This window comes from Hetaerina americana, unplaced genomic scaffold, assembly GCF_022747635.1.
Source record: "Hetaerina americana unplaced genomic scaffold, ioHetAmer1.1.p SCAF_8, whole genome shotgun sequence".
Lineage (NCBI taxonomy): Eukaryota > Metazoa > Arthropoda > Insecta > Odonata > Calopterygidae > Hetaerina > Hetaerina americana.
In genome coordinates, this window is record NW_027287427.1 from 28491025 (window position 1) to 28518125 (window position 27101).

At 35.2% G+C, this 27101-nt stretch overlaps 3 protein-coding genes across 6 annotated transcripts in view; 2 read left to right on the forward strand and 1 right to left on the reverse strand.

Moving 5' to 3' along the window:
- Positions 1 to 23: 23 nt before the first annotated feature.
- Positions 24 to 6238, forward strand: LOC139697751 (dTTP/UTP pyrophosphatase). The gene is made up of 4 exons (XM_071596580.1): positions 24 to 328; positions 455 to 696; positions 3657 to 3803; positions 5230 to 6238. The coding sequence occupies exons 1-4, from the start codon at positions 239 to 241 to the stop codon at positions 5375 to 5377; spliced, it is 627 nt and encodes a 208-aa protein (XP_071452681.1). The 5' UTR covers positions 24 to 238; the 3' UTR covers positions 5378 to 6238.
- Positions 6239 to 8487: 2249 nt separating this feature from the next.
- Positions 8488 to 11735, reverse strand: Elp4 (Elongator complex protein 4). The gene is made up of 7 exons (XM_071596621.1): positions 11591 to 11735; positions 11465 to 11500; positions 11176 to 11291; positions 10868 to 11102; positions 9766 to 10040; positions 9308 to 9523; positions 8488 to 8730 (listed from the first exon to the last, which is right to left on the reverse strand). Exons 1-7 carry the CDS (start codon positions 11727 to 11729, stop codon positions 8605 to 8607), a joined length of 1143 nt encoding a protein of 380 aa, XP_071452722.1. The 5' UTR covers positions 11730 to 11735; the 3' UTR covers positions 8488 to 8604.
- A 107-nt stretch (positions 11736 to 11842) lies between these two features.
- Positions 11843 to 27101, forward strand: part of LOC139697789 (general transcription factor 3C polypeptide 1) — a 71722-nt gene continuing 56463 nt past the window's right edge. The window contains exons 1-9 of one of the 4 annotated variants that reach the window (XM_071596633.1): positions 11843 to 12074; positions 12167 to 12436; positions 12625 to 12818; positions 14153 to 14295; positions 19352 to 19598; positions 21603 to 21842; positions 22668 to 22836; positions 23510 to 23726; positions 24900 to 25187. In XM_071596633.1, the coding sequence (XP_071452734.1) occupies positions 12355 to 12436; positions 12625 to 12818; positions 14153 to 14295; positions 19352 to 19598; positions 21603 to 21842; positions 22668 to 22836; positions 23510 to 23726; positions 24900 to 25187 (1580 nt within the window). In that variant the 5' untranslated portion in view covers positions 11843 to 12074; positions 12167 to 12354. Of the gene's footprint in view, positions 12437 to 12624; positions 12819 to 14152; positions 14296 to 19351; positions 19599 to 21602; positions 21843 to 22667; positions 22837 to 23509; positions 23727 to 24899; positions 25188 to 27101 lie in introns of all 4 variants that reach the window. The other 3 variants (XM_071596634.1, XM_071596632.1, XM_071596635.1) reach the window with 3 other exon arrangements.

Consider the following 27101-nt stretch of genomic DNA (forward strand, 5'->3'; position numbering starts at 1 on the left):
GTGATGAAAATTTAAAGCGGTTTGTATTATCCAGCTTCATGTGGATTAGTAAATTATAAAGAAATTAAAAACGTTGGAGTCGCTATTATGTAAGGATTCCTCAAAATTAGAAATGATGAACTGATAACAGAAAGATATTATTCAAAATTTCTATTGGTATTTTAACTATTCGAAATTTTATTGAGAAAAGAAAGTTGAACCGTGAGAAGCATTGCCTGAGAAATCATATTTCATAAATATGCTGCAAGTAATAAAGAATATTTTGGAAAGTAAAAGAATAATTCTTGCCAGTGGATCTCCGAGAAGGAAGGATATTTTAAACCAAGTGGTGAGACAGAACGTTTTTGTTTTCTATTCTTTATTGCTTTTGTCGGTACATTTAATGGCCATGTATTCATTCGCATTTCATGATGGAATTTTAATGCGCTCAATATTGTTCTTCAATAATTCTTAGCGTCTCAAGTTCGAAGTGATTACTTCAAGCTTCGAGGAAAATCTTGACCCAGAAAGCTATTCTCATCCTTATGAATTTGCAATAGACACAGCTTATCACAAAGCCAAAGATGTATCAAATAAAACATCGCAAGATACCAGAAAGCCGGATTTGATAATTGCCATGGACACGGTTGTGGTTTGCGGAGGGAAGATGTTTGGAAAACCATTGGACGCTGACAGAGCTTTCACCATGTTGAAAGAGTGAGTGGTGGTAGTATTGCTCTATCCTTAAGACTTTTAAATTACAACAAATTCCACGTCTCTTTCCATTTTTAAACTATTCACGTAATAAAACTCCACGTCTCCCAAAATGAATTACCTTAAATCTATATGTATGACAGCTAAGTGTTGTGGTATATTTATTTATTTTATTAAGTAATCTACCGGTTAAGGTAGGTTTTGGATGGACACAACTACCAAATTAATATTTTGTGACTCCTAAATAAACATAATCCAGCATCCTACTCAACATCAGGTCCCTCTTCAACTCTTTTGTACTTCCTTCATCCCATCCAACATCCCTATTCTGTTCCTCATTTGCCTAACATTCTCCCCTCTATTAGTCTTCAACATCCCACTACCGATCAATACGCCCTTCATCCATTTTTCCTGCCTCCTCAGGATTTCTTCCAAAAAATCCCTCTCCTCATCCACCATACTTCCTCATTTGTTTTCCTTTTGGTCCATTTCACCTACTCCTCAGCCACATTTCAAAAGCCTCCAATCTACTTCTATCATCCTGATTCAGTGACCACGATTCTGTGCTGTACCTTATTTGACGCCCTTAATCAACGTCCCTGTCATTAAGTCCCTCCTCCTTGTGAAAGCCTCTTTGCCTAGTGCAATTCTTCTCCTTACATCCCTACTACTTTGACCATGTTGGTCCAAAACACTTCCGAGATATGTAAACTTGTCTCCTGCTCTAGTTTTTCCCTCCTATTTTAATGTTTAGCTTAGCCTTTTACTTTCTGGAAAATTGCATAACCTTTTGTTTATTAATATTGATTCTCATCCCATATCTATCTAACTGAGTTTCTGATTCACTCAGCAATGCTTGCAACCCCTTGGCTGACTGACAAATTAGAGCTTGGTCATCAGCACACCTAACTAATGTTACGAATTAACCTCTAATTTTCATTCCTACCTACTTTCATTCCGTTCTTCCTATGCCTCTTTAATCATTTCCTCTGCATACAGGTTGAACATCAACGGTGATAATGGGCAACCCTGCCTTACACCTCTTCCTAACACTGCCCAACCGGACTTGCCGTTTCCCACTCGTACCTGAGCAGTCTGAGATGTACAGATTGCGGATTAGCCTCCTATCCCTCCAATTTATTCCTATTTTCTGCAATACACTCCATAATTTTTCCCAATTTACTCTATCAAATGCCTTTTTGGAATCTACAAAACTGGCAAATACATCCTGATGGTATTCTATATTCCTGTCGATTAGCGGATCTCATTACTGCAATGGCATCACATGTGCCTCTCCCCTTCTTAAACCCAAACTGATCATACCCTAAGTAATCATTTGCCCTACTCTCTATCCTTTTGTTGATAATCCTGAGAACAACTTTAGCTGTGTGGGACAGTAAACTTATTGTTCTGTAGTCCTCACACGAAATAGCATTTAGCTTTTTCAGAATAGGAACTGAAACTGTGCTTAAAAAAAAGATACTATGAATGTTCATATAGACCCTTCCTCCCACATTTTCCTAAACCATCTAGTAGTTCAGTTCGAATGCTGTCTACCCATACCCCTTTATTTGATTTTATCTTCCTTAATGCCCTTTTCATTTCATCCTCGAGTATACCTGGTCCTCTACGTAATGTTCCTTTTTTATGTCTAACATTGTTGGCCTAAGTTCTTGACCATACAGTTCTTCTATACATACGAGGGTCATCCGGAAAGTAGTACCCGTTCGTGCCGCATGAAGTGCTGACGACGCGAGTAGCCGCTGGACGAGGTCAGATAGCTTCAGTGGCTTGTCTGCCTTCTCTGAGCCAAGTTGCGTGACGCTAGCATTGCCTGTGTTGTTTCTGTGATTGTTTACAATGTTTAAAAAAATTGAGAACGCCGCCAGTTGTGAAGTGAGGGCAGTGATTAAATTCCTCAATGCAAGAAACGTTCGCCCATGTGATATTCATCGCCAATTAAAGGAGGTGTATGGAGACAATGTAATGGACGAGTCGTCTGTTCGGCGGTGGTGTCGCAACTTCAACATGGGGAGGGGGAACACACACGACGATGAGCGTTCGGGGAGACCGTCTGTCATTACAGACCAACTGGTGAGCTCAGTTGACGAATTCGTGAGGAACGATCGGCGCGTCACAATTGATGACATCTGTGAGCATTTTCCCAATGTTTCTCGAACAATTGTTCATGAAATTGTTAAACACCATCTGCATTATGCAAAAATTTGTGCAAGATGGGTCCCTCGCGTATCTCAATGAGCTGGCGGCGAAGGACTATGCAGCAGGAATACAGAAATTTGTCACACGTTATGACAAATGCCTTAATTTGCTTGGAGATTATGTTGAGAAGTAGTTTAAAGTATCCTCTTTCAAATAAAATTTTTTATGTTTGTTAATATTTACTTTTGTGTCTTTATTTCACGAACGGGTACTACTTTCCGGATGACCCTCGTATATTGCTTCCATCTCTCTTGTATCTTTTCTGTGTCAACTATTATCTTACCTGACTTTTCTCTAACTGTTAGCACAGATCTTTCTTCTTACTTCCCGATAGTGATTTGACCTTGCTCTATAAGCGCACCAATTTCACCCTTCCAATGCAAACATTCCATATGCTTGCACTGTGTCTTCCACCATGCTCTTATTGCTTGTTGTGGTATGTACTGGGAGAATATTTTTAAATTCATCATCACCATCAAATTCAGCTGTTTATATGGGAGACTATTACTAATTCCATATTAGTATTTTTTGCGCAGACACAAGTTTGAGGAAGTGCTAACTTACTTTCACACTGTTGAATACATACTTTTAGATGTAAATATCATTTGTTGTTAATATAATTGCCGATTTTGCCATTCAAAATTGTGTAAAGTCTATTTCTTAGGTATTTTTCTACATTATGCATTTTAATTTTTTAAATCTGAATACAAAATTTCCAAAATTGTCTAATTCTTATATTTCAGATTAAGTGGGACCTCACATACAGTGTATACTGGTGTTGTATGCCTGACAGATGTTGAAACAGTCAAATTTTATGAATCCACTGAAGTTCATATGGCTAAAGTCAGTGACAACATCATAAAAGAGTACATCAGAACAGGGGAGCCAATGTAAGTCTCAAAACATAGGTAATCACTTGAGGAATCATAGAATGAAGCCTTTTCAGATTCTTATTAATTGTAGGTACCTTGTGTTTTCTGATGAAGTTGTTCATTTCTCCTTTAACTTTATTGCAAATGTACTTTTGAATGTGAACAAGGAATGAGTTAAATCATTACCTGAAAACATTGAGGTTAACTTGAAGCACATAATTTAAAATTTTCAAAAATAAAGAAATGAGATGGTTATAAGTAGGAATCAAGGTTGTATTATATGCATTATATTTATAGTTGTATCAAATATTTAAAAAGTTTAACTACTCTTCATTTAGTCAATAGACATTAATTAGCACCAAATGTTAATTGAACTGCAGCCAAATGTTAATTGAACTGCAGCCAAATGGTGCATAAGATGGGTTTAGATGTGAAATCTTATTCTGAAGAAATGGTTGAGAGATTCGAATATTGGCACTAGCTTATTATCACCAAACTCGGTGTAATCAACCTGAAGGACGGCTTGGTAGATGAATTTACTCATGCTAAGCCCTAGAGTGTTAAATTCATAAACTCGAGGGGAGTTACATCTTCTCATCATTTTTTTCCAAGGATGGTCTGGTACTTGGCATGGTTAAAGCTGTGGGTCTCTAAAGTCTTTATGAGTTGAACCTGCAAGCTCCAGTCAATAATGGGGTGCTGTACCATTAGGGTGTCACAATCCCAGGCATTATCTGACGCTTATGCCATCAGTGCCTCCACTAGCTAAGGTGGAACCAGGTGGTAAAATCATAGTGCATTTGCCTCTTCCATGTCCATTCTCTAGATAATTATCTGTTATTAATGTTTAATGGCCTCTTCAAGCCTATTGTTTATTAATTAGAAAGTTTGTTAAATTGTTTAATTAAAATTTTTATAATACCATAAACTGTTTCACAGCCATATTTGAAAATCCTGTTCAATGGCTGGAGTGTCGCACTCAAAGTGCTCTTGACAGGACCCGTGAAAAAGGGATTGGATCTCATAATGATATATCTCTATTAAAAAAATTTGAATCAGCTTTGGCAGATAAGCGTCATTATAACAAATAGAAATATGTATGTGCAAGCCAATTAGTAAGGATATCACCCATCATCTGCATATTTAATGTGCATGAGAATACATCATATCCTGTAGGATGTAATGATTACATTGGTAATTCTGAATCTTTATGTGATCAACTTCAAAATTTTCCACAGTCACAGACGTGATTTTTGGAAGCTTACTCATCATAAAGAATGTCCTATTAATTGTTGTCAAATAAGTGCCAGAACGAGGAAATATTTGGAAAAATCAAAATTCACTGTTACCAACCTTTATTGATGAGATCTCTTATATTTTCTCTAGCTGGATTTTGCCTCGTCTATCTTGAAACAGTAACTATTAATATGATTATGTTTTTCAGAGACAAGGCAGGAGGTTATGGAATCCAAGGTATTGGTGGAAGTTTGATTGAAAAAATTGATGGCGATTACTATAATGTTATGGGGTTGCCTCTTCATAGGTTGTGCGTGCATTTACTAAACCTGTATCCTGAAAATGAGGCCGTGTAAAATATCTGTAAAAATTAAACTGTTTTTTCTATAAAAAATTGGAAAATGAAAAGGGAGTTATTGGGATATGCCAAAGAGATGCCTTAGTCTAGCAGACTGTATCATGGCATGTAAGTTGACCTGGCATGTAAGTTTCAACAACAATTGAACTTTTGGTCAAGAGTTCATGATAAATCAAGTGATCACTTAAAGAAAATAATTCTTATTTTCATCCATCACAACCAGATTCATTATGAATGCTATTGATTCGTCTTGAGAATTTTGATAAAGATGATTTGCTCAACTACATATTCAGCTGATTAAAGATTTCAATGTATGTTTCCACCTGCATTGTTGTTTTATTTGAGTATTTTAAGGAAATACATAAGTTGGCACAACTTTCTTGAATTTCAATGTTTCCATTTTTGTATTAAATGCATAAGGGGACCCTGGATTCTTTTTGCAAACTTAAAAATCAACTTTTACATGCCAAATATAGTTGTAAGGGAGTAACATGTGATATATTTAAGGTGTTTCAAATTCCCCTCAAGCCTGACTGAAATCTCTTGATTAGATCTCTAGAATAGAAAGATAACATTATTTTTATTTTCTCTTTTCCTTGAGACCCAAATGTTGATTTTATTCTGAGTATAATTTATTGATATCTCTGTAAATAAAACTTCCAATTATGGATGTCTTGTGGAAAATAATGCATTTTTTTGTTCAATCAGTGTATGTACTGAGCAGTTCATATTTATGTTTTTAAAAACTCATTTCGCTATTTGTACTGTTGTATTGCAGTTATGAGGCGGGTACATATTAAATTATGATAATGTGCATTTCACCTTTTTTGTGTTAAGAACAATAAATATCATTTTCCTAGCAATGAGTTTCGTTATTGAAGTGTCTTGTTAAGTTCATTTTAGTACATTAATGGAGTTAATTTGTATATAAGATAGTTAATGTAATTTAAAAGAGACTGCTTAATGTTTTCTCAAAATATTTTATTAATTTTATAGAGAATTGCTACTGATTTAATAATAGCTTTTTTCAGTCTTTATTTCATCCCCCTTTACTTTAGGTTTTTTGATTAGTCTCTTTTCTTCTTGATTCTCATCTTTTATTCTGCTCCACTTTTATTCTTTCTGATGTACTGCTAATATCAGTGGTCTCTTGGTGTAAACATGGTTTCTGGAATTTATTCTCTCACTGCTGAATGCTTGTTAAAAACCAAATTGTGACTTGCTTATTGTTAAGAAAAATGATGTGTTTGATTCACCGTTACTAAAATTTGACATTCTGCTAAGCTGCAAAAATTGTTGAAACAGAGAAAATAACAGGCTTCCCTACCACAAAGCTCACTGTCTCAGTTATTGGAATGCCAGGAAGTTTGGTCTTGACCCATCATTATCGAACCAAAATAAACCTAAATTGATGCCTCTTGGTCAGTTATCAACTTGTGCATAGCAAAAATGCCAATAATATTTAATTTTCTGGTAATTAATACTAAACTTCAACTTATTGTTTGTATCTTTGTCATCAGATGCTGTGTTATCTCATTAGGAACCCCCGAATTTTCTGACTAGCAAGCCCTAAAATACTTGGATCAAAGAGGCCATAATTTTTCGAGTGAGGTAAGAAAACATTATTGAAGTCTGATATTTATCACCGTTATACGTTCATGTTATACATCACACAATGAGCTAGGGTGTCCCATTCTTGCTATTTTAAGGTTATTGCCATTTCAAACTGCTGATTCACCCTTACTATTGCCGAGGTCAAAGGGATTAGATGAGTTAAAAAGGAGGAAAGAGTAATTCAGTATCTCTATGGAATATGAATAAATGGGTACATTACTCAGCTATAATTTGAGCCACCTGTCGCCGGGTCTGCTCAAAGAAAATGTTGATTACAATAAGATTTTGTCCAATTTTATTTAACAAATCAATTCCCTGTGAGAAATAATTTTTTTCAGAAATTGCAGTAAAAATTATGGCAAAATTCGCAAATAATTTCAATGCAGTAAGTATTATCAAATTAAATTCAAAAGTTGAATATCACAGACAGATATACCACTATGTCCAATAAATATGCAAACTGAGGATCACAGTTATAGTAGCACATTACATGAAATGGTTATATAGGGAACCTTGTCTTTAGAGAAGCTGTGGGAACCTGCTACATCTTGGAAAAGTTTTGTCTCAGCATGAATTATAGGATATGTATGTATTCCTCCTCTGGGTTATATAGAAGCCATCCATTGTGGAAACATAACTGATATCCATAATTATTTGTCAAGTGTAATCTAATGATGGCATTCATCACTGCCAATGAGCTATATCCACATGTCTTTTGTGTACTCATCAAAACTTTCTTTTTTCAACCCATCCCTTCACGGCTTCCAAAGGATTTCGCCTTTGTCTCATCGGCTACCAAGGCACGCCATTCCCTGGAAAAATACATAACAGACAACCCCAGTTAAACTAACAGAAGGGTAGTTGAATTGATGGATTCACTTTCTGTTATGCCCTCATACATACTACTTTGTCCTATAAATACGACAAACTGGCTAACTTAGCTAACATGACTGGCAGCATACACACAGCTCAATGTACGTCCAAGCAAATACAGTTCATTGGGTCTCAGGCAACTAGCGTGCGGGTCTATAGTATGCATCATGGCCACCAGTTTGCACATTTATTGCATGGACCATGCATTTAAAAACAAGTTTTATAGTTTTTTAAAGTAAAAGTAAATTCTTTATTAATTTGTAACCTATGAATTCTGTTTGCCATTGTGTCTTGTATGACTTGAGAATGGTAAAATTGTTAAAATATACCATAATTGTTTAACAGGTTCCCTGGTGTGCCTCTATAATTTTTCCTTTCTGCCCATATTTGGTGGCCTGTTTGCCCTTGGGATAATGATAACCAAATTGTGACTAAATATCAGGATTCCCAATGGCCAAACTACCCGAGTTCACAATACTTTCCAAGGCAGGACACATGACTGCCCTGGCTCACGTACTTGCATATGCTTTTTCTGATATGAAATACCTTTGTGCTTGGCAGCACACGAAAAATTGAGATATACTACTCTAGACATGCACTTTCACATAACAAAATCGAGGAAAGGTTTAAAAACTTAAATATATTTTATTTCATCAATTCCATCAAATATAAATGATATTTACAAGAGATTAATGCATGTGCAATCAGCAAAATATTTCTTTCAGCAGTGAATACATATCAAAAATCAAGGCTCCCACAGCATCCTTTCTTAACTTGATTTGATGTGTTAGGCATCGCACAGCCACCCATTGAATGCATTTCCCCATCTCCACTGCCTGAAAGATCTGGTGGCAGACAAAGTTTCTGTAAAGGAGAAGATTTATCTTGTTAATGTCGTGAATAAACTGCAAAGGCATTTATGTGCTTTGAAAATATGAAATTGTGATATTGACATCTATAAAAATTCATGCCCCTTAATGTTTCACATGTGGCCATAATATTTAATCTCATCATAACTAACAATGTCAGAACTTGGACAGAATCATTCAAATGTTTCGCAAAGACTTTCTAATGAAATGGTTCCTGGCTTCCTTGGTGGAATGCATTCATTTGTGGAGAGGTATAAAATTTAAGTGTTAATAATTATTATTCAAGACCAAATAAATCAAAATATTGACTTTGTATTAAGATGTTGGGATAGCAAGTAGAGGTTTTTATTCATAAAAATTGAGAATATGTACACCTAACATGCTTGGCACCAAGTACAGCAACTTTATTCTAGCATACAAATTAGCTCTCAATCACACAATTTCTTGCCCATGGCTTTTGGCCTATGCAGCTAGAGAGAGTGATTAATTCTGTACTTTTTCAAGCATTTTGCAAAATTGCGATTAAAACTTGAAGAATAAAATTAGATACCAGATAAAATTTTGGACCATACCTCTATTAAAAATCTCTTCCTTCTTATTTTGAATGCCAAATCCAAACTTTCAGATGAATGGGGTACAATGGTATTAATGGCAAAGAGTTTTTTGAAGTAAAATAAGCCAGAATATTCTCTGTAAGCCTCGTTAGTCTCCTCTTCAGAATCCAGAAATGACTTAATCAGAGCACTTATGTCTACAACATGCCTTAACCTGTGTATTGTGCATGTATCCTGTAAAGAAGAAATATGAGTGCATCAAGTTTGAAAAGTAATTATCATTTCATTGCAATTAATTCATTAAATATAATATTTCACACATTTTTATACATCTGCATGGTGTCAAGAATGGTTTTGTATCAAACCTTCTCCCTTATTTCGGTGAAAAATTTTAATTATAATTAAATTAACTATGCAAGTTGCCCACTTCATTGTAACTATCGTTCTACAATTACATCAAAGCAAGTTAGGCTTACCCTACAAAGGTGACTTGGTACAGTTATCATGCACACGGCATAGGAAGATCGGATGATTGACTTCAGGCAATACATGAATTTCAGGAACTGAGACATCACATGGCTTTGTCCTGACGGTACATTTGAGTTTTCCTGCCAAAGTGGGGAGGCAAGAGAATGCAAAGCTATTCTGATGATGTTCTTTTTATCTGATTTTGTGTCCACCTTACAATCACGCTCCTCTATTTGTTGACGTATAAAAATGAGGAGATCCAAGTATGGACCCAATGAGGAATCTAAAATGATTTAACATATAATTAAACATGGAACACTATTAAAGAAGTGAACATGAAATTTCTTACATCAACATTAAATTTTGCAAACTTGGAACCTTTTTTAATTTTAGAATACAGTTTACAATAATTTCAAAATGTAAAACATAAAATAGCAAAGAGACAACACACATGTACGAAGTGTGGGTTCATATTTTGATTAGGGTAAGAGTTTGTGGGGAGGGGCAGGCACACTAGCTTAACAATTGATTTAAGGAGCCCAGTGATTTTTGAGCAGATTTTAGTGCTCATGATAATTTCCTGTCTAGGATGGTTCGGTTCAATCAGGACAACGTGGTAAATACAAATAAATACATATGGTGAAGTCTCTAGTACATGCTTGGAAACAGTGAAGGATGCGAACTAATTTAAACTTCCGAGACCACAAAAAGACAAAGAGCTCCAAAAATACCTTTCACGAGGCCTATGCTTACTAATTGGAATGGCATATTTAATATTTTTTCTATTAAAACAAATATGCACACTCATCCCACTGATGCTGAGGTCCTTCAATATTATATAAGACGTTATACAAAGGTCGAGATATGCAAAAATATTCTTTAATAAAGTGTACAAAAATTAAATCTGGAGCTCATTAACCTTTAAATAGGCAATAGTGAACTTTATCACCCACCTGAATTTGCCACCACAGCAGCAGAGTGACGATAGGATATAGACTGGATGCTATGATTATTTACGACTAAAATATTTCCGCAAAGGAAAATAGAACACCAAGACTATACACATTTAGATCTAATCTAAGATATAATAATTCTCAATGAAAAACTTACCACTTTGCAGACAGCCTTCTTCGGGAGCATTCCAACACTTAATCCTACTTGACTGGAGTTCATCTAAATCCATGACTTTTGATGTATCAAAAATATGCCCAAAGGAGGCTTTAGCATCTGCCATTTCAGTAGTATTGAGATTCTCATAACGCCATGCAATTTTCATTTGATCATTACTTGAACTTGTATGGGATGTAAACGGCGTGTCTGTTACAGGACATGGCAATTCTTGGGACTTTTGTCAAAATCTGGTTAGTTTGATATCCACAATCTTACTAAAATATTTTACGGTCATTTATTATACATACCAGATCATCAGAAGGAGTATTTTGCGAAGCTAAAGCGATAAAATGTCCATTTAAGACACCTTCTGCGATAAAATGTTTCAACATAAGTTTCGAATATACTCCCGATACATCCTCCTCTGGAATAAAAATAATTTTTCTGTTAATCAAGAGTATGGGGATATGTGCCTTGTTGAAGAAGTGGCAAACGAGGCGTATGAGTATAAGGCTAAGAGAACTGGTATAGTGACAAAAGACAACTTAATTTTACGTAATTAAATACATTTCAATGCAATAGCTACGAATTATTTACCAATGCAGCAAAGTGTTCCTACGGGCAATCCACCCCCTGTGAGAAAAAAATCACATAAACACGTGTTAAAGAAAGGTTTATCCATTTAAAAACTCAAGGTATAACGTGTAAGGTTCGTGTACTTACCAATGAAACTGTCATAACTAGGGATCCCCGATGAAACTAGTAGCTGAGCATTTCGGAGAGATAATCGTGTTCCTTGTATGACAGGGCGTTTCAAATTGGTCTTCTGAAAACTTGAAACACCCCCCACGGACTTTGCCATTTCAAAACAAACACTACGATTCGCGATGGCACAGTCAACTCGATTTTAAGCTTTCAATCAACACGGTGAGTGGCGCGGTGTAGAGCATGTGCGAGGAGGGTCGGCATATGATTTGGTCAACTATATGTGTTATGTGTACTGTTCAAAACCCTATACACTGAATTTTTATGTGATGTGAAACAAGTGAACAATAGAAAAGTAAATCACCGTGCTCCTCATTTCATTCTATAGTGTCTTGCTTTTATGAAACAATTAGCATTATCATACATTCATCATGTCAACCAATGTCGCACACGGACTATTCCTAAATTTTATCAAATGCGCCAGTATCTTATTATGACACACGTAATTTTATTGAATCCTATAAAAATTATTGTATTATCATTTAATGACTAGTGCTTCAAAGGTGCGTGCCTTGAGCGAATTCGTTATTTCAGGAATAGCCACAATTCGTTCACGATAGCCACTCAAAATTTGTAAATATTGAATGACATGTTTTACTCCATCAACATGAATTGATTTCGAGTGTACATGGAAGTTGCATTTAGAAGACGATAAAGATTGGCCTGTTGTGAGATGTAAACCAGCCTGTATTAATTAGTTGAGTGACAGTGTGAAAGTAACCATGTTTTATCCAAGCCATGATTATGTCTCGATTGTTCTCGAAGAAATTGCCCTTGAAGGTCTCGACGGAATTACTCTGCAAGGTAAAAAACTTGATCACTCGTTGCCCCTCGTGTGAGATATGTGGTAATAGTGCATGAGGTTCAAAATCGTTGTTTGGGTGTCACCTTCGAAACGATGAATGCATGTCTCATTTCATGGTAATATTGTTTCGCCGTTGAACAACAATTACTGAATCTTTGCTAGATATTGTATTGTGTTATCCTTTTAGGACTCTGGATGCGGATCTCCCAACGGCATGGTTCATGCCTAAATAATGATGATTGTACCAAAAGTTACATTTGGAACCTTATTATAAAGTTGAACGATGTTCAAATGTACGAACTACCTGATCCAAGAAAAGATTTAGTCCCCTTCAATCGTTTTGACCATGTTGATGCAGAAATGGGCACAGTTGTAGAGCCAGTAAGTAAGAACTATTAACGATAAAATCTCAATGTGCTATGGAAACCTTGCATTTTCTATGTTTCGGATTTTCCATTGGTTCATTCATTCGAATGATACTGAGGATAAATATAGATAAAATCCCATACCCTGGGATACTGAAGGGGAATAATGCACACATCCTGCTTGAAAATTATTGATCTGATGATTCAGATGCACCAATTTTAAGTATTCAAAAGGCCTATTTAAAATATATTCCATTAAGAGTACGGAATATTGTCATTTAAGGTGATTCCTGGAGGGGATAAAATTATCCCGATAGCATAGCAAATGTGTGCTGAAGAGTAAAATTTTGGGGAAGGACATAAGTATACTTCTACAAACGTAACTGATCTTTTTCAGAGAAATGAAGTAACTATTGAGTGTAATTACCTGTTTAGCGTTGTTTGATCATCTAAGTGTTGCATTTTTAAGGAATAGTATTTTTTAAATTTAATCACTTGTGCCTTGTCAATCCTCTTTTCAGCAATTTATAAAATGGGTTAAGTTGAGGCATAATGTCCCTATTCAGTAGAAGACTAATTGATGCTTTATTACCATTAAACGTTTTTGATGATAAAATTTGCACAAACTAGTATTACCAAATTTTGCTGGGAGAAATGTGAGAATTTTACTAAATGAATACTTGAACCTGGTATTTTTTAACAAAACTTAATTCACTGGTCATGAATTTTCACAAAGTATTGCGTGAAACCATCAAATTCTACATTATAGTAACTGTGAGCTGCAGCTTGGTTTCAGCTAGTTCTCTAATAAAAATAGTGTGTAAATTTGAAGTTTGAAAATTGATACATAGGAAATTGTAATTCATATTCATGTGATGTACCTTAATTCAGTCAACTTTATTGGCTATTGCTTATTTCATTGGCTTTTTTGGGCATTGAAAGCATAGTTTGTGACAGTTTTATATAATAGTTGTTCAATTTGGAAGAGCTGTAAAAAAAATGGCTTTAAATATTATGGTTTTGTTATTTTTTAAAGGGTGTCTTGGGTTTCCCCCTTATTCTTGTACTAGCTTCAATTTTTTCTGAAGTTTTGCCTTAAATTTAGATCTCAGAACCCCAATTTGACCAGTGTAGTTTATTCAGACATGGAAATTAGTCATAATTATTGGAAAGTCCCATCCTGGATGTTAAAAATTAAAATTTATGGCCACCCTAAAAAGGTGCCTAAAAAAGTTCCTTTAAAATGTTAAATCAGGGGATGATGCTACATTTTAACCTGCATTGCAAATATTGAGATCCTTACTGTAGATGTTGTATTATTTCTGATAAAAAACTTTTTTTCCCATTTAGGAAGAGGATCCAGAAGACATTTATCCATACTCACCAGTCGAGGATTTAGTCCATGGCATAAAGGGCTCATCCTCAACTTATCATCTACAAACCAATGTGACTGATACAGCTAGAAAACTTACCATTGATGAGGCTAATTCCAGGTACTACATGTAAAAAAATGCATTCTGTATATTAATTGGGAATATTGATTTTTGTAATTTATGTGTCTGTAATGATATAAATTGAGCTTTTCATGGGTTCCATGTATATGGTCATGAATTTAGTCATGTGGTCAGTAATTTCATGGCAGCCAAGTAACCCTAATGACTAGTTAAACCAAAATAGAAATTAGAGGGACAACTTGGCTAGTTGAGTGGGTAATATACTAGCTGGAAGGCTGCGATAGATTTGGGACTTAGTGAAATGAATCTCTCTGGTTATGCCACATGGCCACAGTGATTGACTTGTTAAGCCATAAGTTGATTGAGCTCTGCCATGTGTAAAAATACTCTAACATCCATAGCATATAGTAATAGTTTATTTTGTAAAGCCTTTTTATTTTGAAGCTGCAAATTTTAAAAAGTGGTTTGAAGATAAGGCCAATCCTTGGCCAAAAGCATAGATCTATGCATTCATTTTAGTATGGATGTCAATGAACCCATCTAAGTCTACAATGAGATTCAAAATTGTGATATAGTCACCCGATAAGCACCCATAAACATTGCACAGCACCTTAACCTCAAATCACTTGGTCCACTGCAAACTTTTGTTTATAATTTGCATTCCTTAACCAGTTTGATTCAGGGCGTGCCGCGCTGATCATATAACCTATTCATATGGAGGCATTTTATTCTCCCCGAAATGTATTCACTCGGTCAAAGGATTTGGTAAATGAAAGAGTAATCACAGCCACTATACTCTCTAACCTGACTGTCAGAGGGATGGTGGAGACAATATTTGTAGTCTCTTAAAGTAGGGTCAGTGGGAGGAGGAGTTCATGGCACACCAACAGAAGAAGAATGAATAACAAAGATACAATGTCTGCACAAAAAAGATAACAGTTGGTCATTCAAAATGTGAACTGCTTGACGGATCACGATCAGTGAGGTGTCACCTTCTAGTGGCATCTGTGAGAAGTAAAACATTACCTTGCTAATGGCTTTATCTCGACTTGTCTCCGCCTAACAATGATTCTTGTCTGAGCTCGCCCACACGCTGTAAAATTCTTCCAGTCTGGACAAACCTAAACCGATGAAGAACTGAGAAGTGGAGGACCATCAACGGCAAGAAAAAAATGTCAAAGTCAACAGTGTGAATGATTTCGTGTGAGCAAATCATAGATGAATTGTCAGGGAGATTGTGAATGAATGACATTAATATTGGATTGTGTTTCACCATTTTAACAGACATTTTGGGCATGCAGTTTGTCATGTCCAAATTTGTACTGCAAGTGTTAAGGGATGAACAGAGGCAAAAATGTCTTTTCTGTTTTTTAAGGCAAAAACAATTGTTACCAAGTTTTTGGCCAAAAACAGCACACTGGTGATCCCCCAGCCACCGTACTCTCCAGATCTTGCTCCAGCAGACCTTTTTCTATTTCCTTAGTTGGAATCCACCTTAAGAGGACATTGATTTGAAACTATTGAAGGCATCCAACAAAATTGTGCTGCAGACTTTGAGGATATCCAGAAAGAAGTGTTCCAGGCAGCATTCAAAAGCTGGAAAAAATGTTGGAAGTATTGTATTGGCAGCCAAGGGTTGTATTTTGAAGATGACTGATTAAAGGGGAACTAATAAAATCAAGTATTTATTTAAACTGTCTCATCTTTTTTTGAACAGACCTTGTAAATATGATATTAAGTGTTCATCATTCTTATTAAAGCATTCTTGAGAGAGCGACCTAAATGCTTTCAGTTGTATCAGGGAATGCAAGTTACAGCAATTTCTTTTACCAGCACACTCCTAGTGCTCCCTTCTGGAGGTACTGAGCGGAGAAGAAAGGGAGCACTGCAATGACATTAGCCTGAAGCTTGATGTCTGCCCTTCTCTTGTCTGATAATGAATGAATAATGCTGCTCAATCGGAAAAACTATAGGGTTTTGTGTATATTCTAAAAAGGAAAACAGATAATGCAGTATTTTGAGCACATTATATTTGTAGTTATAATTTTAGTGTACTTCGGAGGACATATTGCAATGTGAATTCATTCTACAAAAATCCATATCACCTCAGTTAAAGTTGGATATCTTAGATGGAATCACTGCCAATGAGCAGTTTGTGATGAAATATATCTAAACATTGCAGTTAAAGAATATATAATGACGAGCATAATATGTCAGTGGTGAATATATTGAATATTTAAGAACTTAAAATGCATTGAGTTTTGAATTTTGATAAATAATTATTTGTTGACATGGTGTTCATATCACAGGGAAAAATGTTCCTTAGCATACCCAAGGGATGAGTTGCTGTAATAATTCATGGAAAAATCATGTGGGAAATTATATGTTATGAGGGTAAGGTGAAAATTTTTCAGCTTGGCACAGAGATGGCATTCCAAATAAACGAAAATTTATGATTGCTACTTGGTTGCCTGTGTCATTAGTTCTTAAGACCAGTTTCAACTTGTTCTCTTGAGTAGTTGGTTTATACATATCGTTGCAGTAGAAATCTTGTGTGTTTTTGTTGAAATGGAAAACTTTCATTTTTTTAAATTTCATATGGTCATCAAATTTTTTGTTTTGGATGGATTAAACTAAGGAAATTCATCCAAAGTGGACAAAATTTTATGGGGACTCAGCTCCCTCAATGTCAACTTTTAAATAGTGGGCAGCCGAATTTAAGCATGGTCGCACATTCCTCAAAGATGACCTACTTGTAGGATGACCAAACTCGTCAACCGCACTGGAAATCATCAAAAAGGTGCGTGATATCATGTTGGACAATAGGCAAGTGTAGTTGAGTGAGATAGCTAAGGCCGTGGGAATATCGGAAGAAAGGGTGCAAAACATCTTACCCAAAGAAATAGGGATGTGAAAACTCTGCGCAAGGTGGGTGTCACATTTGCTAAATGCCGATCAAAAGCAAATGTGCAAACAATTTTTGCAGCAATGTTTGGACTGATTCAAGAGGGTAGGAGGTTCAGTTTTGTGTGGCTATTTGCCACCATGGATGAGACATGGGTCCATCGTTACATGCCAGAAACAAAACAGCAGTCGAAGCAGAGGGTGGAAGCTGGTGGTGAAGTGCCAAAGAAAGTGAAGTCGATTGCATCTACTGGAAAGGTCATGGTCAGTATGTTTTGGGATGAAAGGGATCCTGTTCAGTGATTACCCTGAAAAAGGCAGAACAATTACTGGCAAATATTACTGCGACCTTCTTGACCAGCTAGATGCCAAAATTTGCAAGAAGAGGCGTGGCTTGATGAAGGAAAAAAATCATCATTCACCAGGACAACCTTCTGTCACCTGCTGATAAAGGTGTGTTGGCGATGGGAAAACTATGGGATTTGGGGTACGACTTGCTCGGGCATCCCCCCTATTCTCCTGATTTAGCGCTCTTAGACTTCCTTCTGTTCCCAAACTTAGGGACATAAGTTTCTGGGGAGCGTTTGTGTCCAATGAAGAAGTTGAGAGGGCCATAGATGGATATTTTCACAGCCTTCCAGACTCATACTTTAAGGAAGGAATACTGATGTTGGAGAAATACTGGGCCAAGTGTGTTAAAGTCAAGGGAGATCGTGTAGAAAAGTAAACAAATATTTAACTGAAAAATGCATTTTCAGGCCGAGAACTTTTCACCTTACCGTCGTATTATCAAAATAGGAAGCAACATCACTTATTTGGACAAATATAAGATACATTTCCTATCTTGGAGAACAAAATAGGTATGAAAGTGCTGTGATGACTCGAGGGTCCCATACGTAAAGGGGGTTAAGACTCTTGTAAGAAGATTTCAGCTGGATCCTTGAAATTAATGCAAAATGCCATCATTATTGAAATGCATTCGTAATACAATAAATCACTATTATATCCTTGTACCGAGTGCAGCAGCAGGTTTTTGCTGATTTGAATTCAAACTCCCTTCTCAGCTATTAATTACTGCTGCACCCTGTACTTTCTATCAGGTTGTCCAAAACGATTGTTTTGTCCACCTCCTTTGCATACCCAATATTCACCCTTCTGTTACAGTTATTAACTTCCCACCTTTTTTTCTCAATAATCCATAAGTTGCTTGTCAATGATTGTACAGTGGAGCCTTGCTTAACGAGCACCTTGTACAATACCGCCGGTGGATAAATAGTTGGAATAGGCAGTGTTATGTAGAGGAGTAAAATAGGGGTGTTGATTATCACATTTGCTTTTCGACGTGTGTGTGGAGAGGTTGGTAAATAAGGCATGAGAAGAACTGAAAGTAGGTGGGGAATCCATAAAAATCAGTCAATTTTGCAGATGATTAAGCGATGGTTAGCCCCTCAGTCGTGGGGTTACAATTATTGTTGGGTACATATTAGAAAATGAGTGTGATAGATATGGTAGAAGGTTTTCAAGAAAGAGGGTTAAGTCAGCTTTTAATTTGGAGATTAAAAACTATGGAGCAAGTAGAATGGTTAATGTATCTCCGAGGTGTTTCTAGTGCAGGATTATTTCCGTTCAAGGTTTTTCACCTTCCTGTCTTGTTAGCTGAAGCATAGAATGGGGGGGTAGTCAGTGTGTTAATCTAAAACCTACTTTAAAGGTAGACCACCATCAATAATAATAATATATGTCTAAACTAATTGGAATAGTATAAAAGCATATCATTTAGGAGTAGCCATGAACACAAATTGGTTTTAAAAACTGTTATGTTTTATGGTTCTGAAGTGGCTTCTTTTGTTGTGAAAAGATGAAATAGAAATGCATTATTTTTCCATCTAATCTTTGTAACAATTCACCAGCACAGAGGGATAATTAAAATTGTGCATTCATAAGTTATCTACTAGTATAATGTTTTTGCTGTTGTACTGGTATGTTGGATCTCTGTTAGTGGTACAGGGCTACTAAACTAGAAAGATTAATTTTTATGACTTTCCTGAAAACTAGTACTAGTGCATGCTCATGGCTTATGAGTATGGTTTTAAATGAATACTTTTGTCATTGGCATACTTGTGTTGCCCTTTTGTGGACTATGGTGACATTGACTCCAGGGACCCATATGAGATTTTTCTTCACTTTTCAGGTGGGGAAATAAGCTTGTTATGGTTGCCAGTCAATCAGCAAGGAATACTGTGCTGCTAGGCGACAATGTTGACCCTACTTCAGAATTAACCCTGGCACACTACTGCTTACTAGAACGAATTGGAAGATCCAGGTACCATGGGGAGGTTACAATTGGAAGGACAAGCCTGCAACAAGTTGGAATTGATCCTAAAACTTTATTCTACTTGAGAAAATTTCTGTTGAACCACAAACTCATCACAAAACAGGTAATACTTAGTGACTGTCAATCCCAATCCTCTACTAAATGCAAACATGTGCTTATAAATTTGTTGAAAGAAGTTATCATCATCATTATTTCAATCCTAGGATTCTCCATTCTATTCTATTTAATGCCAATTTCCTCAATTCCTGATACCTTCTTTGTTTGACGTCCTTCTTAATTTGTCTTATGTGAATGTCTCTTGGTCTTCCTCATGGAATCTTCCCCTCTATTTTTCCTTCTATTTTATTCCTAATCAATCCATTGTGCCTCAATGTGTGTCCAATCCATTTATATCTTCTTTGCTGAAGAGTTCTCCATGTGGTCCTATCCTCTTCTGCTCTTATATATACTTCCTCGTTCCTTTCTTTGTCTGTGCATTTAATCTTCAGCATTCTCCTCCGGTACCATGTTTCAAAGGCTTCTTTTCTTCGTTGGTCTGCATTTCCAGTGTTCCAAGTCCCGGAACCATAGAGTGCCATGCTCCACACAAAATTCTTGACACAATGATTCCTTATATCCAGCCTTAGGTTCTTTGAACTTAGTAATTGTCTCTTCTTCATGAATGTGTTCTTAGCTTGGGCTATTCTTCGTTTGATGTCGGTCGAACTTCTTCAATCCCATGTTATGCTGCTGCCCAAGTAGATAAAGGATTCCACTTGCTCTAGTTTCACCCCTCAAATGATGATATCTGAATGAATATCTGACCATTTTAATGGCTTTCTGGATTGAAGGAGTTGCTAGCATAAATTTACTTTCATCTGACACTGTTATCTACTCCCTTCATGAAATGAAATTTTGAGTAATTAAGTTGTCACTATTCTAGTTTTTAAGCAACCCCCTTCTTAGAAAACCTGGAAAAATCAGGGATGATGAAATTTTATTATTTGGGTTAATGAAAAACCTGCAAAAATCAACTAATTCAAGAAAAATAACGGTAAAAATTTTCTTGGTCTGTGATTTTATCTTCTTCAAAATAAAAAAGGCCGAGCATGTTCACGAATTGATAAGGAAGGCTGAGTTGTCAATTATTTGTTAGTTTCCAGATTGCCATTTTAATTACAAATGAAAAATGAAAAAGTTATTTTCCAGTGGTCATTTCCTAGCATCATCAGGTTTTCAACCATGTTTAATGTGACTGTACACTTGATACAACTAAGGCTGTTGGGACTGATTAAGGGATTTGATCCTTTCATGAACATAATGCTATTATTATATTAGAGATATTTTTCATAAATGACTTAAGTTTTGCTTTTAAATAATTGGCTTTATTGATATTGCATGATAATGTGATGTTACCCAAATGCAATTAAAGTGATTATATTATTAAATTAAAACAGGTTTATATAACAGATATATACAGTTTGGAGTATTTTGTGATTGCCTCTGAATTTATATTTTTATGACTCTTCTTTGTTAAAAGAGTTGCTGCAGTATCTTCATGTGAAGTCACTCACAGAATTTGCACAGATAATTTCATTTCCTACGTGTGAAAACTATAAAAACATGACCATGTTTATGTTTTATGTCAGATATGTGCTGTATGCTAAATGTTGGATGGTTAATGCTTGCCTTTAGCATGGGGTTGATGATTAAGGTATTCCACAAAAAAGAATAGTTAACAGTAAAAGTACCTTAGTTGTTGATACACCCTATGAAAATTTCTGTGGATAATAAGAATAATAGTTCACTCTTTAAATCAGGAAAGGACTACTATTGAATATGTGATACAAATATTATTTCTTTTAATATGAGAAAATTAATCAGTGTATTCTCACATAATATGCGAGAAAATTATATCATATTCACATGGATGTTAGGGAAGACTGCCATGCATAGAATCAGTGCATGGTTCTTTTCCCCCCGCCACACGCCCTTGCGGCGGCTTGCGGGGTATTATGTAGAGGTAATTTATATTTTAGGATTAGGTATGGAAAATATGATATGTGAAATAAGTGGAAACCCTGGATAAGTTCCTGTTAAATGCTAATTTCATTCTGTTTGTTTTCAGATATTCCACCTCAAGAATTATGGCCAAAATTCCAGTGGAAGCCTTTTGCATCTAACCAAATTTTACATCCTTAGGAGGCCGAAGGTACTAGTATTGACGCAAAAGGTCGTTGAGATACTGAAGTCCAGACCAGATCATTATGCAGAGTACGAAGAAATAAGGCAGATTCTTGGCATACATTACTCTCTTAAAAAGTTAACAAAAAGTGCAGAGTTTCAGAAATTTGTAAAGAGCGACATGGTAAGTGACTGCTTCTTGTTTTTTGGAAATATTAAACTTGTGGTCACCACCTTCATTACCATACATATGGATTTGTAACATGTACTTAAATGCCATTAAATACTTTTAAATTTTATGTTAAAATTGGATACATTAAATATACTCTCATTTCTTAATAAATACAACCACAGTAAAATCTGGTATTTTGATTTGTATACCAGTTTTACTTTATTTTACCTGTAGAATTTTGGTATAGGGGACTACTGTAAATTTCTCTATATATTTCTATGTCTTAGACATAAAATCACATGTACAAATGTATGGAATGAGTGCTAATTGTAGCCGTAAGAAAAAATATCAATTGAAAATTTCATTGCCAGTAACCATGAATTACTGTGGAAATCATGAAATGATATGCATGGAAATTTAAATGCCATTATTCTTAGCTTAAAAATGGAAATTGTTGCCTTTTTTTAATTAAGCATCTCCATAAGCTAAGTTTATTGGACCTAAAGTTATTAAAAGTAGTAGTGTACCAGAAGGCAGTGGTGATGTGTACCATAAATTTATTTAATAATCATTCTGAGTCACATTTTTACAAAATTTTGAAGCGTTGGCAAAAACATATGTCCGTAGACAGCTTTCTCTGAAAAGGAAGTAGGTAGGTATCATGAATAATTAAAAATTTATTTTGACTCTTTTTGTTTTCTTTTCAATCCTGATCAAGGAGAATGATTTTTACACTCTAACATTGTTGCATTGTAATGCGCATTTTGCGGATGACTGCGTGAAAAATTACTGTCTCGACATCTCCCTCAGTTTCTTGAATGAATTCTTTTGTTTCAGAAGCTGCCATACAGAACAGTATACCCTGAAGCTGATCATACTGAGTGGAAGTTAAAAGCTTTTGACAAGGAAAAAATGATCAGGGTTGTACAGCTAGTTAAGCCAGATGTTGATGTTGAAGAAGTTTGGTCCAAAGAAGATGGTGATGAAGATGATGACTCATGCAGTGGTAAGTTAGTTCTTTTTGTCATTATTTTTAATCTTGAAGGCAGGTTACCTGAACACCGGAATTTTATTGAGGTCTAGCTGAAAAGGATCAAATATTTATTTTGGACATTGAAATGCTTATTCATGATTATAAAAGTAGAATTTGGACTCATTCTGATATAAATTCTTCTGAAATGCAAGGAGAGAATGTTTTTTACCTGCATACAGTGTGTGGAATCCCTGAAAATGTTTAGCAAGTGCATTGGTGCATTAATCATCATTTAATTACATTTCTAAAAAGGCACCTATTATTACTTTTTTTCAGGTACTCTTTGTTGAAATGTTTTGGTCCATCTTCAATAAAATGCATTTATCTTTTGACATAAGGTTTTTATCTTGCCTAGTAATAACCCTAGTGTTTATATTTTCACAACATTTCACAGTAGGTATTTTTTGTGAGAAAATCACAGAATCTTTTTGGAAAACTTGGCAGACACATTGTCTAAAATGTGAACTCATTTTTAAAACATCATAAAAATGTGTCCACAATAAAGTTGAATATATTTTTAAAATACTAATCAGTTTTTGGTTTCTCATGGGATATTTATGAATTATTTGAGTGTATTTGGTTATAATCATTGTGTTAGCATTGTACCATAATAATGAATTTGTTTCGCCTTTCTTTGCTTCTACAGGTTATTTAGATCAGAGCAAAATCATGTTTGATAGACCATTGCTATGTCAAGCTTATGATTTCTTTGAAAAGGCTGGCCCCTCGGGGCTTAGTAAAGTGGAATTGGGATCACTTATGGGTCTCTCAAAACTCGAGGCCCGTACTATTTGTCGCAACCTAGTCAAGTGTGGATTTGTTTCACTTTACATGCAGGATGTTGGCAGACAAAGAGTAACAAGGTTAGTACTACATATTCATCAAATGGAATTGTTATGCCGTTAACACAACCTATTTAGGCATGCATCCAACCTGTTGTATCTCAAAATCTCCTTTTTGTATCAATAATGTATTTCAAAGATTGTTGGTCATTCTTAGAGGGGCAGAAATGTCACATTCATTGTAATTTTGGTTTACAGTTCTCCTCAGTTTATGGATATTTATAACTTATGATTTTTAAATCTTAATGCATATTAACTCGTTTTTAATTTCTTAAATATGTGTAGCAATAATCCTTTTGACTCTATATCCCTTTACTGAAAGCTTATGAAGTCAGATTTGAATAGAATGGTTTGAGGCATCACTTTGTGGAAGTGATTCACATCAGAAAAGAAATACTTAGTTATTCGACATATATTTTATTATGCCTGACCTAGGTTTCGACATACAAACTTTCCTGATGATGACTTTGTAAGTCGAAACCTAGGTTGTGTATAGTAAAATGTATGTGGAATAACGAAGTATTTCTTTTCCGATTAGTCAGATTTATTTGTATCTAGGACCTGCTAAAAATGATGGTATAAATTTGTATTTAAAAAACTTTTAATGCTAATTATGTTTAACTTGGGTTGGAGATTAGTTGAGAAAGAGTAATAAGAAATATTTTTTTTATGAGTTGTGCACCTCTGGCTTATTATCTTTATCTCTTAGTCATTGCAGAATTTAATATGCATGGTGTAACTGTAAAATTTGTATGCATAAGCATCACTCATAAGTAAAATTATTAGTAATTAAATTGCAATTGTCAATTTTCACTTAATTCATGGTCAGTTCATTTTCAGAAAAATAACGACCATAAGCTGTCTTCTTGAGAGTCATGTCAGTATTGAAGGAGAGTGGTATTACTGGTAGTTTGGAGGAAAACACCAGCATTAGGGAACCATTGCTAAAAAATAAAGTTTATCAATACTAATGTCAGCCACATCTCAGATACGGTGAACCTTTTCACAGCATATTTAGCTTCAAAATATTTTATCTAAAATTTCTAGCCAATTTCATTTGGCTTGTAAATTAACATGTGATTTTGTAAAACAGGCCCCCCCCCCTAATTTTTTTTCTAATTTAGTGTTTTTTTTATTTAAGTAAATTTATCAAACACCAAAGTATTAAATTTCAGATTGACTTTCTCATTTCAGATTTGTGTGCAGAAAATATTCCAAACAAGGAGATATAATTGTTCAATATGAAAAGGAGAAGCAGAAAATGATTGAATTGCTTAGTTCAAAATCTGACCCGGAAGATCTCCCAACAGTCAAAAGCATTCCAAACTCTGGGGACCAAATAAACAATTTAAATGATTCAAATGTAACCGATCTAAATCCAAATACTCAATCAAAACCTCCGATCTCAGCATCGGAAATGTGTAGCGAGAATATTGAAACAGAAGTTGTGGAGGAGTCTGTGATAACACCGAATGTGAAACGGTAAGTTATGTTTGTTTTCTCAGTTAGGTACATATAGATTTGCCTATTTTCTCACACTGATACCTAGTCTTCAAGAGGTTTCCACCCTGAATTTACATAGTTTGGTGTCATGTTTGAATTATCAATTGTTGGTGCTATGTTGATGTTACAGAATTATATAACAGACTAAGTGATCTACTACATCTTAATTTATGAGGATTAGTCATTATTTGACCTAATTATGGTTGATTGGCAGGTTGTATTCTGGATTTTTTTTATTTAAATCACAAGAACATCAGTTCCAAGCATGGATGAGTGGTGACAAATTATTTTTGATGCCCAAATAGTACAGTTTGAGGAAAAGAAGAAACTAATTCTGAGGATTGGTGAATTTTTAAAGAAAAATTACTGTAAAACCTCATAAAATGATCATAATTTCTTCCGCAACCTTTCCAATATAGCGAAACCCTTGTTTAGTGAAACGAATACAATAATGGGTACCATGCCGAAAAGATGAATTATGTACAAGGTTAATTCAAAGAAAATTGTGAACACATTGTTTAGGACTGTGGGATGAAGCAACTGGGAATGCAAACTCGATTTTTGAAAGCAAAAAATAATTAATATAAATTGTTTATTAAACAAAGATGTTGTGAATATGTAAGGTGTCAATCTTGTAGCCTGCATTGAATATTTAAGAAATACTCCATACCGATATTGCAGTCAACCAGGTGACCATCAACTCGATTGGGAAATTTTGACTATGGGGAAGACAACAGTAGCAAATTACCATATTTGCCCATCGATAACATTCACCCAGAACTTTGTAGTTATCAAGAATTTGTTAAGATACCGCGCGCCCAGGGCTTCATAGTTATCTTGAACGTGTATAGATGCCGAACATCTGTGTGTGTGTTATGTATATATTTTGTGTAAAAATACATCTATATCCATTTACTAATAGATAGTAACAAACAATGAATACATGGAATCATAATTGCCTCTAGCTATATCTACTGTAAGTACACAGAAGGTGAGAGCCAGGTGAATGAAATTAATTGCAAACACCAGAAGGGTCAAAAAATAAACAATATTTACTAGCCAACACAATATGCCATCTTATTGCTTTTTCACCATGATTCGTAAGTCGAAACGAGACATAGGTTTGTGAGCCCTTTGATTTGCTTTATAAATTAACTTTCAGCGAATCAAATATGATAAAAATAAGAGAATGGACGAACTAGAATTTTCCTGTTTTGTTTGCTTTACTTGCTTTGTTAGTATTGGCGCTCAGCTGCTCTAGACACCCTCCAAGTTCTATGAAAGTGCCGCCTACATGATGATTGTTTCAAACCTGGATTGAGTTAAGATTTTATTATTTAGAATTTTCTCAAGAAAATTACCCGCAGAGAAGGAAATTGTTCACAGCGATGTTTAAGCTAGAGGTAATTAATTTCATGAAAGAGAAAGGAAATCTCAAGGCTGCCAGGATTTATCCATTAATAAATCTTTTCAATCAAAGTTACGTTCTAGTTGGGAAAAGTGGATGATTTTTCTGGTATGAAAGACTACACATAACTGGAAAGGATTAAAATAGTGTCTTAACAAGAAATAAACCAGTGGATCCTGAAAAGTTGGCAGGGTGTGAGAAGGATTAGTGAAAAAAATGGATTTGAAAAAGCTTTAGGCAATATTTCATCGCCATTGCTAGGAGATGAGGAAGAGTAAACTTCAGAGAGTGAACTTGGTGATGTGCCTGAGGAGATAATAAATGCGCTTAATTCATTTAATCGTGATTCAGGTGATGAATTTCTTGGATTTGAGAGATCTGCCTATCCTATCATTTATTTATACGTACGTGTATATAATGCAACGTACTCTACTTATACGTGAAGTATTACGTATTAGAATAAATGAATATAGAAATTATGTTTC